Here is a 12,510-nt window from a genome sequence, read left to right as displayed (position 1 = left end):
CCCAACCTTGACAAGTGCAGCCGGTGTGTAGCACTCCAGGGCACGCAGTGACACAGGGGTTGCCCCATTCTGCAGGTTGTCAGCAGCATAACCCAGGCCAGCAAGGCCTGTGTTTGCTGAGCCGCACGTTGAAGTCATACAAGTGTAGTTTTGCCACACTGATTCACCCACTCTTGTAGCACTTAACATGCCTGTTGACCGCATCACCCCTGCTTGCAGCTGCAACAGTGTGGGCAGATAAATCTCTGTGCTCTGCACATTTAGGCCGTACGTGGTGCTGCGTACAAAGGGCTCTCATCACACTGCAGAATATATCAGCAAATATTTACTTGAAAGGAAGTATTCTCACTCTCTGTTCCCCTTTTGAAAAATCAAGGACCAAAAAGAGTTGCCCAAGGTTACAGATCAAGTAAAATTAAATTACAAACTCTGGGCTTTCCAGGGTTGTGCTTTTTCTCCCAGCTGCCTTTTGTTCACAGTGCAGTGCTGGCTTAAGAATAGTAACTTGCACACCCACCCCCACACCTCCCCTCTGGAGATACTATTGTCCAGCACTCTGGAAAACAGGTATTAAGGACAGGAGGACTAACAAGGGGATGAGGAATTAACAAACAAGGGGATTACTGTGTTTACAAGTTACTGCTTTCAGAGCCATTCCTGGAGGTTTTTGTGTTCTGGGAACTGTTAACGCCCTGCTAATGAAGGGTGTATGCTCGATTGATTAGTGATTCCATGAGATGAAAACCTCATAGCACAATCCTGACAAATAAATAGACAACCTGTTCATTCATACATTCTTTTAATGTGTGCAGGAGACATACCTAGACAGTATTCAGAGGGAGCTTGAGACAGGAGCTTCTCTGTGCATCCTCAGGAACAGTTTGTGTTTCACAAGGAGGCAGCAGAGGCTTTTTCCAAGCCTGCAGTACCCTTTCAAAGCTGCGTTAGCCCAGGCTTCTTTACATCTGAGTACAAGGGTCTGGTCCCACCTGGAGGCAGGTTGTGTAGCACAGACTGACCTGATATCACAACAGTAAAAACAGCTTCCTAGAGTTGGGAGGGTTGACTGAACTCTTGGGTTTGACTCAGTCACAGGCTGTACGTGCCACACATCATATACCTCTGAGATCCTAAAGTATCATTCGAAAAAAAGGAGTGGATGTGAAGACCGGGATATGTGCCCATGCAGGCTTCCATCTGAACAATCTGGACCTTCTTTGCAGCAGCCCAGATATCCTGCCTTGATTCCCTGCTCACTAAGATTTCAAGGCAATTCAGCAAGAATGAAAAATTAGTCTCGTAAGCGAGTAGTAAAACACGGTCCACATGCTGGCTGTAAGCAGCTTCCCTGTGTTTCACCCAGTAACACGATAGGCTCAGCCGGCGGACTATGAGGTAGCGTCTCACCAAGTGTCATGGTATTTTATTAAGTTAGAAATGTGATAGCTACTGTTGTCACACTTCAGTGTACAGAACAATTCATTCACAAATGAGAAAAACAGATCCCTCCACAAATACCTTTCCCCTGACTTAATGCCCTGCATCACACAACTGGAGTGGGCTGCATCAATATTATCCCAGCATGGCTCACAACAGCTATTGGGAGGGGGGCTTAAAAAATGATGGTGCTGGAGGAGAGGGAGTGCTGGCAGAGATCTGCTAGTCAGCCACTTGGCTCCATTGTAAAATATGCACCCCGGTGACCAGTTGATAAGAGGACTGATGAGAGGAGATGTTTTTTTGAGAATTGTCTAAAATAGATGCTGCACAAAATCTCATGATTATGGACAAGGACTATCTAGGGCTTTGGGATTTTTTTAGGGTTTTTTTGTTTTGGTTTTTTTTTTTTTTTTTTGAAAGGGGCTATCTTAAAATAATTCCTAAAACTCCAGATTCTGTAAGGAAGGTCAGGCAAATTCTGTGGCTTACAAAATACTGAAGCGGTGAATAATAACTGTACCTTGGTTAACTACAGGTTTTAGGACCTGGGGGTCCTGTGGCACCAAGTGCTTTTATCTCTTGTAAAAAAATCAACCAGACAGTGTTCAGAGCTTGAAGGCTTTCTGGTTTGTTGTTCTTGCAGGGTTTATGGAGAAAGGAGCTTTAAGATGATGAGAGAAGCTGCCTGATTTTTCTCTTCCTAATCATAATGCTAAGACTAGGAAAGAAATCAAAGAAATAACATTTCTCAGATTTTTGAGGCAGCATTCTAACAATGAAGAAGTTTGGAAGATAAGATCTAGAGTACATAGTTCGTGCAGGCTGAGCTCCAAGTAATATTCTGGTTAAACTTCCTGTGCATAGGTTTCCTCATCACGGACACACTTTAGTCCTTAGCTGTGTCTGTGGCAGGGGTATGAATGGGTGTGCTTCAGTGCTTTGGCCCAGCTTCCTGCACATCAAAGGAAGCTCAGGCCCCTCAGAATGAACTGGGAAAACACCAGCGGGACAGGCGTCTGGAGAAATTTCTTTGGGACAGATCTTCTCCCCTTGTAATTATGTGGGCATACAGCTCCTGTCCAAAGCAGTATTCTCACAGGAGGAGGGGCTGCCAAATCTCTGCCTTATCATGCATACAGAGTTTAAAACCCAGGGTTTTCCTGGCTAAAACACCAGCATCTCTCTCCCTCCTGTCTGCATAGGAAGGAGTTTCACTTACTGCATTATTCAAAACCTGTTGTGCCCTTAGATAGCAGCAGATCATACACTACTCAGTGTTTGTTTTTTGTGTAAGTGCTATGTCATATTTGTTCCTAGCAATTAACTGGCTACACTCTGCTAGACAGTACTAGCAATATGTGAGATTTAATCTCCTTATTATGACCCTTAAAGTAATTTTTTGTTTCATTATTTTAAGTTTTTTTCAAAGCATTTACTTACTGCTGTACTTTTTTTCCCTGCACTCCTCAGGACTGTGACCAGATCCACATAGATGATGTATCATCGGATGATAATGGTCAAGATCTAAGGTACGGGATCTCCGGGCTGGAAGCTGCAGGTCAGGTAGTCCCCAGCTTTTTGAACATAGCAGGGGGCCTGGTCAGTGATGTAAAAACCCATGCTCAGCCATGGCCCTCTCCCCTTCCTGGCTCTGTGTTCTATGCATTTATTAAATACACAGAACCCCGAGTCCCCTTTCTCAAATTAATATGTCTGTGCCTCCTGTCAAGCCCTAATGATATGGAGCTTTGAACCAATCTGGGAAATATATCTAAAATTAGGTTCAATTCCAGTCAGACTATGTTAATTCCTGATACATGCCATCCAGTTGGCACAGGAGGAGCTAAAACACACTTCAAAGCCAGATTGAAAGGTTTCCCACTGTCCTGTTGGTAAGAATGGGCTCAGCAGTGAGGACTGTGCACCTTGCCATCTCAGAACCTTAGTGCTTGTAGAAATTTGTACCAAAACTGCACAAAACGTTATTATCTGTATAAGTTGGATCATGGACATAAAAGCTACTCCTGTACAATTAAATCTGCCTTTCCCAAAGTGTTGCCTGTAGAGGCATGGTAATTGGCACAATGAAATGTGCAGATTTCATATAGAGATTTATAATTTGTGGTATTAAGGCTGCTTATTGTGAGAAATTGGTACAAAAACAGCACAGATAAAAGTGTTTTAGGGAAGAGACTTTTCCTTCTGCGGAGAATACTTGAAAGGTGTTGGGTATTCTTTAACTGAAATGCTAGTTTGTGCTTTGCAGTGCACTGAAATGGTACATATATATATTTAGATCCTTCAGCCTACTGGCCTGTGAGTCTGGATACTTGTTCAGGCATTGACTAAATCATTAATGTGGATTTTATCTCATTCAGAGCACTTACTTTGAGTGGATGAAAAAATCCATATGCTAACAGCATATCTTGACAAAAGCCCTTGCCTGAGTGGTTTCAGTTGTTTCAGAAGTACTTCACAGCTGCTCATGGCTCATCTATGTGAGAAATGAAGCTGAGCTGATTGAAGTATGTTGAGCATGTTAAACTCCTGTCTGGTTGCTCTAATACAGAAATAAAGTGGCATCAGGATTTTCTAGGAGGAGAAAATACTGTGCAGCAAATCAGGATGAGAATATACCAGGACTAGCTACTCCCCCCAGTGAGGCATCAAAGCACTCTAAGCTGAGCTAACTTCAGGCTGCAGCTGAGAAGGGTACGTCTGTGTCATTGAGCTTCTCTGTCCCATCCTTTGCTCTGGTTCAAGCTCAGTTTGTCCAAATCTGCTGAGTCTGTGAGCTGATCCAGCCAACTGTGCCCCATGAGCTGTAGCTACCCTCTTCCATCGCAGCTCAGTCTGAGGTCTGATTGGACCAGGAAACCCATCCTGACCATGTTGTCATTTGGCAAATGATTTTAAGATGACATGAGCTGGTACTACCTCTGTATGCCCCTCCAGGTAACTGATCCAGCTGAAAAGCAGCTTCTCTTTATTTCTTCTTTCTTTTTTCTCTTTTAAGCTGTATTATATTTAACTGGAACAGTTCCCTGATCTGATTCACCTCAGTGCTGGAGAAGTGCTTGTGCTGGTACAAAGGGACATGGAGGAGGGCTGAAGACAGGAACAAATGCCTGGTAGAAGGCAGGATTTCTTCCTTCAGAGAAACTGCCTGTTAAAGGTGTTTGTGGAGCTGCCACTTGTCCCCAGTTTTTTGTGCTTGCTTTGAAACACTATCTCAGTTTAAAGCAGAAACAAGCTCTAGGTGTTGCAGGCAGTCATGGCTGCTTCCAATAATTTCTTAATTTTTTTTTCTTGATCTAACGTGTTCAGAGCCTTATTAGCAGCATAACCTACAGTCAGAAAGGTAACAGGCTTTTCTCCTTTAGCAGCCTTTTCTACAATAGCAGCCTGAATGAGAGGGAGGTGAGGAGCCTCGGTGACCTCAGGACATTCAGATGTTTTGTAGTTCAGAGAACCTCAGAACTGGCAGGTAGTGCTAATTAACCTGCAGTGTGTTTACACCAAGAACATTTTTGAATCTGTTCCCGTAGCAGTGCTAGAGATGAACCCCAGTTCTGTACAGTGTGTCCCACGTACGTCTCTGCTGCCACTTGTCTCCATGGTTCTTTGCAATTTTTTTCAGTCCTTGCTGGCAGTGTATCTATACTGACCTCTCCCCTCCTCCCTTTCCTAGCACGTATAACTTCTCTGCAGATGGCTTTCACAGTTCAACTGCCAGTGCAAATCTCTGTCTGGGCTCCGGCGTTCACGGGGGAGTGGACTGGATGAGGAAATTAGCATTCCGCTACCGCCGGGTGAAAGAGATGTACAACACCTACAAAAACAATGTAGGGGGTAAGTGTCTGTGGCCAGGCAACAAGTGTGCCTTTCACCTTCCCTCATACCTCTGACCTTGCTACGGACGTGCTAAAGGAGGAGGTGTAGAGAGCATCGTGATAAGGATACTTCACACTGAGCTGCATGTTTCATCTTTAAATAAGGCTCTGTACAGGATTTGCAAGAGATATGCTGAAATACCTAGTTTAGTAGTTGGAGAAAGACTCAAATCTGAGAGTGGGGCTTTATTTTCAAATTTCTTTGGCAGGAGAACCTTCTTGTATTTTTCAAAATGCTTAGTAAGCAAGGAAACAGTTCAAAACTAAATCCACCTTTTTTTCCCCTATAGAACACATGGTTAATTTCTGTCTGAAGGCATTCTTGTATCCTAACTACTTGGTTTGAACTCCCACAAAACAGTACAACCAGCTATCAGGATGCCCTGGGTTCTTTCATCTCAGCTATTTCCAGGCAGTTCTTTCAATAGGCTGCTCTACTTGTCTTTTAGAACATCAGTGCCAGGTGTCTGATTAGAAAAAGAAGCAAAACTCAGAGTATCAACAGGTTGGAGGACCAGCCTACCGACATGTACTGGCAGTGGTGCATAGGTTTTCAGGAGAAACAAAGCCGTCCTGGCTTTGGGTAGATCTCAACTCATGCTACTACCTGCTATAGACAGCTCTTCTGTTCTCTTGTTTACTTCCTGTGCAAGCTTTATGCTCACTCCAAGAAAGGTAATTTATCGTGGCCACGCAGCATGCAGGCGGCTGATGCCATTCTGTCAGGGAGGCAGGAAGCTGAGCTGGGTAGCGTAGGAGTGTGCTGCGGTGGGGTTCCTGTACCTCAAGGCAGAGCCTTGGGATGATGGGGCAATGGGCAAAGGGGAGCAGCCTGCACCGGGGCCAGGAGAAGGGCAGCGGGAGAGATCCGGTTCAGAACACAGACAGGAGCCCTTCTGTGTACAAAGCCATGCAACTCCCCTTCTGTGCTTCTGCAAAGATGCTTTCCCTGCTTACAGGTTTAATAGGAGCTCCTAAGAGGGAAACCTGGCTGCAGTTAAGAGCAGAACTTGAAGCGCTGACTGATCTCTGGCTCACACATGCTCTGAAGGCGCTGAATTTGATACATTCCCGGTAAGAACAGCTTAAAGAATTGCCTGCAGGCTTGATCCAGGATCTCCTTTGCTTCCCTGTATTCCCCCCTTCTAAACAAATCGAGACACATTTATAGGACTTTGCTGGCCAAAGCTGTGGGAGGCCAGTCTGCACATGTTTGCCAGATTTGAATTATCAAGGGTTGGGGTGAGCTTGAGATGAACTGAGCAAAAGAAACAAGCAGTTCTTTTTCTTGCCTTTCCTTGGCTACCTCATCTGTTGCATGCTTGTCCTACAGAAGAGTAGGAAAGAGAGAAAAAGGCCCTTCAGTCCCTGAACATGTTCACTCAAAGAACCCAGCATGGACATTACTATGTGGTGTTTAAATTCCCACAAAACAGACCCTGGCCTGCATGCTGTAGGGCTGCACCATCGCTCCAACTTTGTCCTATGTTTTTTTAATTCTACTAAGTTTCTACAAGACATTACCAGTACTCACTTTACCTGCCTGTAGCTGCGTGACCACCCAAGGGCTTTGCAACTTCCAGTTGCAAGAAAGTTTTGCTTCCTGCCATCTTTCAGTCCAGAGTAAAAGAGAGAAAAAATGATTGCCATTTCTTTTGTTTTTTAGGCCTAACTGTGTGAATGTGTTGGTCACCACGACTCAGCTTATACCAGCTCTTGCTAAAGTGCTTCTCTATGGACTGGGCACTGTCTTCCCCATTGAAAACATTTACAGTGCAACAAAAACAGGTAAGAGCAAACTTACATAGGCCTCACCAAAGATAGACTGAAATTTTGTCCCTAAGTCAAGCACACCTGTCCAGTCTAATGGCAACAAGCAATGTGTGAGCTTTATTTCTAGCTCCTTGTTCCCACATCTCTAATTCACGTTCTGTCTGCCCACACTTAAGCTAGTATAGGCTGCAATAAAAAAATTAATGAAATCAAAGTCTTCCAAGTGTCTCCATGGGGGAGTGAAAATTACCCCCTGTGGGGCATCTGCTGCATGTGGGATGTTTGCTGCACCCAGCTAGGAGGGAGTCAGTCTGGTTGGACCCTCTTCTTGCAGAGGGGTCAAGTGTGCTGAGTGAGGTTTGTGAAGCTGTGTGAGTAATAAGTACTGGTAGAGTTGGCTGGAGCCTTTGCGGGGGTGTGTTCTGTTCTTTCTGGTATAAGTGTTTGAATATCTGAGGTTTGTATTTTCATGTATTTACTGCAACCAGAACGAACAGAAGAGGGTTCTTGAAACTGAATACCATGAGTGTCAGATCAGTCTACCAACTGCCAGACTGAGCAGTGCATCAAAAAGTCACAAAGCTTATGGAAAATTGGCAGCACTTGGAAATCCTTGGCTGATAAAGAAAATGCTAGTAACTGTCTTGAGATGGAGAGAATCCATCTCAGATGAAGATTCAGTTAGGTTCTAATTTCAAAAGAAAACAAGGAATCTAGCAGCAAGTTCAGTTAGGTCCCAACTCCAGTTCCAGTACCTGAACGTTAGCCCCACCTGCTGTACGTGTCCAGGTAAAAAAAATGTGTCTTTTCTGTTGATTAGGGAAGGAGAGCTGTTTTGAAAGAATAATGCAAAGGTTTGGAAGGAAAGCCGTGTACATTGTAATAGGAGATGGTGTTGAAGAGGAACAGGGAGCAAAAAAGGTACAGTTTGTGGATGCCATGCTGGATTTCTTCCAAGTTTTCATTTCAATGACCCTTTCTTTCTTAAGCATTTAATGGAGCTCCCTTCATTTGAAACAGTTTACATTTGGTCTTACTTCTAAATAAGCAAAATACTCAACAACCTTGTGAGAAATTTCCTACTGTAATTTCCCCCCACCTTTGGCAACTAGTCCAGTTTTTCAGGTAGTCACTGTCACATGTTCTAGTAGTCATTCTTGCTTAATAAAGTTGTCTTTAAATGTAGGAACAGGAGAATTCCAGTGTGTGATCTGAGATGATCAAACAGGGTGAATTTCTTTTGAAAATTCAAAATTACTGGAATTAGTTTTGATTGACTTATTAGAACACATCTGTGTATTTATATTTATGACTCACTGAGATCAGAGGGTTTAATGTCATTAGATGAATCCCAAATGGACTAGTACCAAGTTACTGCCTTTGATTTATAAATCACTGATAATGTGATTAATTTCACAAGCAAAATGAAATTGGGAAGATGAACTGAATACAGAGTAGAACAGAATCTGTGGAAGCAGCATGGTCAGGAGTACCAAGCCCTTGGTAATTTGTCTTGCCCACTGTATAGATGTGGCCAACCTGTGCACCCAACTGAGTCCTCCAGTCATTAGTATCCACAGTCCACTCATTGGAAAACAAGAACTGGAGTTTTAGGGACCAGTTGAAGCTTCTTTGGTTTTAGGAGAACTGTAAGAGGAGGGAATCTGGAACCCCAGAGCATACAGGACAGAGAAGCAAAGTTTGAGAACACCAAAGGCCACATTTTGCTTACTGTGATTTAGGTGGTGGTGGAAGAATATTTAGAGATCCAGTAAGGAATGCCTTCTGCCATATACAGTGTATTAGAGAAACCCAGGAGGGGCAGAAACCAGCAACCAAAGCAGTCAGGTACATCATCTACATCAGAATTGAACAGCTAGAGTTTTAACTTCCTAAACTTTAGAACAGACATCTGCCTGGAATCTTCATTTATTTGGCTTTACAGGGAGAGGAATACAGTTTGTTAGTGGCAAGCACCATTTGCAAGATGTCTTTGTACATCCTGGGTCTCCTGATGTGAATGCAGAAATGTGATTGAGTTGCTTTTGCTTCAGGAGGGGTGCAGATGAGATGCAGGAACTGGCTGCGTTGAGGCCCATCTTCAGCTAACTAGTTAATTGTTAATAGGCACACAGATGACTGTTGTAGGCGAGGTGATGTACAAAATAATACACCACAGGAACTCAGCTCTACAGCTTTGTCCTGGCATCTCATGCTAAATGAAGGTCCTGCAATGACTTTCCAAGCAAATTTGAGCTCATTGGGTATACAAGCCCAGGAACAAAAGGATCCAGCAAATAAGGTGATCAGTACACATTCTAGCCCCACAATTTTGTCTCAGACCATCTTCAAAGCAGCAGACACCTTCCTTTTTATAGCTTGTTTACCCTAGCCAATGGCAGCAACACTACCTACCCCCACCTTGGAAAACTGCCTACCTCTGCAGATGGGTCTCTAGTACATGAAGGGTTAAGGAGCTGTCAGCAAAGAGTCCCAAATGACAGGGAGTAAAGCAATAATAGTCTGCTGCTTCTGACAGCCCAGTGCTGAACTTCAAAGGCAGTGGGTCAGTGAACATGAGTGCATCAAAGGCTGCAGGGGCTCTCTGACTGTGGGAAGAAGGGGGAAGGTTCAACCATCTCCTGTAGGCAGGATTTCAAGAGCCCTCTTGCTTGTGTCTCCTGGCCTAAGCAGCTCTGCCATTAGTAAAGCACATTCTTTGCTGTGCTGTCGCCTCCTTTGATTGATGACAATCATTAGTGGAGGCTTCCACACACCTGAGCTTTAGAAAAAAAATAAAAGAAAATAAAGAAGAGGGGCAGGCAGGGAGCCTTTCACTGCTTTGCCCACAGCACTGATAGTATCTCCAGTTCAGGGGGTTGTTTTTCTTCACCTGTCTGACGAGTGAGCAGTCTGTAAATGCTGAACAGGAGGGGATAGGAGGCCAAGTTTTGTTCTTGTTTAAAAAGGAAAAAATACATAATTTCATGGAAGATTTTAATAGCAGCCAGGGCTGGGAGAAGGAAATAACTTTTCCCCTCTAAGTGAAATTGCAGAGCAATAGATTCCAGCCACTTCAGATGTCTGTGTTTGCTCGCTGTCCCTGCACGCTGATAAATAGCTTGAAGGAAACACTTGTTTGCTGATAGGTAACATACCAGAGGGGAGCTCGAGTTGTATTTAAAGGTTAGAGGAGTGTAAATAAACACTCTGTAAAATAAACATCTGGAACCACTGGAGCTGTTTGGCACAGGCAGGTTCGCTTGGGAAAGGCACATCTCCCCCATTAGAATCATCTGTCTCGGACACGTTTATTGTCTAAAGCCTCCGGAAGGCCTGTTTGCAGCTGCTTACAGGGATAGTACTCAGACAGCTTATTCCCATGCTGGGAGGGGAGTAGCTCTGTCAGCTAAAGCTCCCTATCTCTTTGTTACCACATATGTATCATTAACTGCACAGAGACCGCTATTTTGAGAGAAAGCTGAGAAAAATCATCACCCCAAATGTGGCTATAAAGTCTAGGTGCAGAAACAAGCTGTGTCTTGGATGTGAAGGAAAACTGCTCTAACAAATCCAGCCCAAACCCCAGGCTCAGCTGAACATACCAAGAAAAGCTGTATCTAATGTCTGAAAGCAAGTTCTAATTACATCGAGGTTACGTTCCTTTTTGCAAGTGACCAAGGGGCTTGTAGCTGTGGCTGCTGCTGTCTGTGCTTTACCAGATTACCTATCTCAGGTCCCCTGTGTGAGGGAACTGCACTTGTTTCACAAAATGTTGATACTTTGTCCTCTTTCAGATGCAAGTCTTTTTTCCTAGAGTATATATCCACATTTTTAAGAGATGACTGGGATGTTCTACAGAAGATAGAGTAGGTCACAGGTAACTAACTTTTCCAGATGCTACCATTGCAAGCGAAACTGGCTGGTGAGGATGTGGCCATTTGTGTACTTCAATATTTAGCACAGTAAATGTAAACTGAAAAACAGGGAGGCAGGAGGAGAATGCCAGGTAGTCTGTCAAAAGCAGGAATTAGGAGAGTTGTTTGGGGACAAGCCTGTCACACCTTTCTCTGAGGCAGCAGTTGATCTGAGTGATGGTTCCAGTTCCTACATTAACAGCAAATGCAGTGTGACCTGTTCCAGTTAGCGGAAGGGACTTCTTAGAAGGGATTTTGCCTCTCTGATATTTATTCTTTTGGTGACATTTTTATAAACTTTAGTGATTTTCTTTTATGTTATGTATCATTTACTTGCCTGTGTCAGAAGCCCTGACAACAGCTTTCACTAGCAATGTTCACCTAAAGTTGTTTCTAGAAATCCTACAAGTCTAGAAACATTCCTAATTAGTCCAGGGGATGGGGGAGGAATAGGAGAGTAAAGTTCAGTAGCTAGTGCATTGAGAGTCAGCCCCATCCTCCATCATCTCTGAAGCAGGACACTCCTGAATTGTGGAGGATGTCTTTCTCTCCGCATAGGAGAAACATATCAGCAGACACTTCCCACTTCTCCCTCTTTCTCTCCCTCCTCCTTGCCTGGTAGCACGGTGGCAACCTGGTGGCCCAGGTACAGAGCTCTGGTCCCGAGGGTGCAAACTAAGAAAGTTGTTTTGATCTCAGTATTAAACAAAAACCCAAAAAAAACCCCTTCTTTTGGTTTCACTCTAGCACAACATGCCATTCTGGAGAATCTCTTGTCACGCTGACCTGGAAGCTCTTCGGCACGCCTTGGAACTTGAATATTTGTAGCAGACCCCAACATCTTAGCACTGTGAGGGCTTCACTCAGACTGTACATCAGTTCCACCTATTCCTCAACATTTTCTTATTAAAAAAAACAAATCCCACAGCAGCTGCAGTTTCTCTCTTTTTGAAGGAGAAACCCTTTCAGGGGAAGCCTTGAAGAACTTGCAGCCAAAGAGCATTGTATCGAGTTCTTCCTTTGGACAGAGGAAAAGCCTTCAGATAACTGGCTGGGGATCCCGCAGTTACATGGCTCAGCCCCATGCGTAGAGCTGCAGCTGCCTTTTGCCATCAGCGCCAAACGCTACAAGTCTTGGGTCTACCTGTCAGTTTTCTTGCTTTTGAAAGGGGAAGAGGACACAGTGAGGAGTCTCTGCACAGTGCATCACATCACATGGGACCTTCTGAAAATAAGAGTGAAACTGTTGATTATTTTTTTTTTGTATTTTTTTAATTTATGAACTAATCTCATTACTCTGGTATTAAGCTCTGTACCTGTGTTTCTGATCGGGCTTTCAGGGGTGGGGGTGGGGAAAGTCATATGGTTCTAAATTAATAGTTCATTTCTCCAGAACAAACTCTGGGGACAAATCATATTGTGTACATTAATAACAAGGACACACGGTACTGTTGGTAAGAACTATAGCTGTGTTTGTAAACCTTACA

General features: G+C 43.9%; 1 protein-coding gene across 2 annotated transcripts in view; it reads left to right on the top strand.

Annotated features, from left to right (window-relative positions):
* EYA2 (EYA transcriptional coactivator and phosphatase 2) overlaps positions 1-11,851 on the top strand; it is a gene marked incomplete at both ends in the record, with an annotated part of 93,306 nt that extends 81,455 nt beyond the window's left edge. For both annotated transcript variants that reach the window (XM_084271625.1, XM_084271624.1), the window contains 6 exons: positions 2,911-2,969; positions 5,132-5,292; positions 6,293-6,407; positions 7,000-7,121; positions 7,927-8,027; positions 11,771-11,851. In XM_084271625.1, the coding sequence (XP_084127751.1) occupies positions 2,911-2,969; positions 5,132-5,292; positions 6,293-6,407; positions 7,000-7,121; positions 7,927-8,027; positions 11,771-11,851 (639 nt within the window). The remainder of the gene's footprint in view (positions 1-2,910; positions 2,970-5,131; positions 5,293-6,292; positions 6,408-6,999; positions 7,122-7,926; positions 8,028-11,770) is intronic.
* Positions 11,852-12,510: the final 659 nt, after the last annotated feature.

The sequence above is a fragment of the Gallinula chloropus genome (genome assembly GCF_964237585.1).
Source record: "Gallinula chloropus genome assembly, chromosome: 16".
Taxonomy (NCBI): domain Eukaryota; kingdom Metazoa; phylum Chordata; class Aves; order Gruiformes; family Rallidae; genus Gallinula; species Gallinula chloropus.
This window is presented reverse-complemented; position numbering and strand designations above follow the sequence as displayed.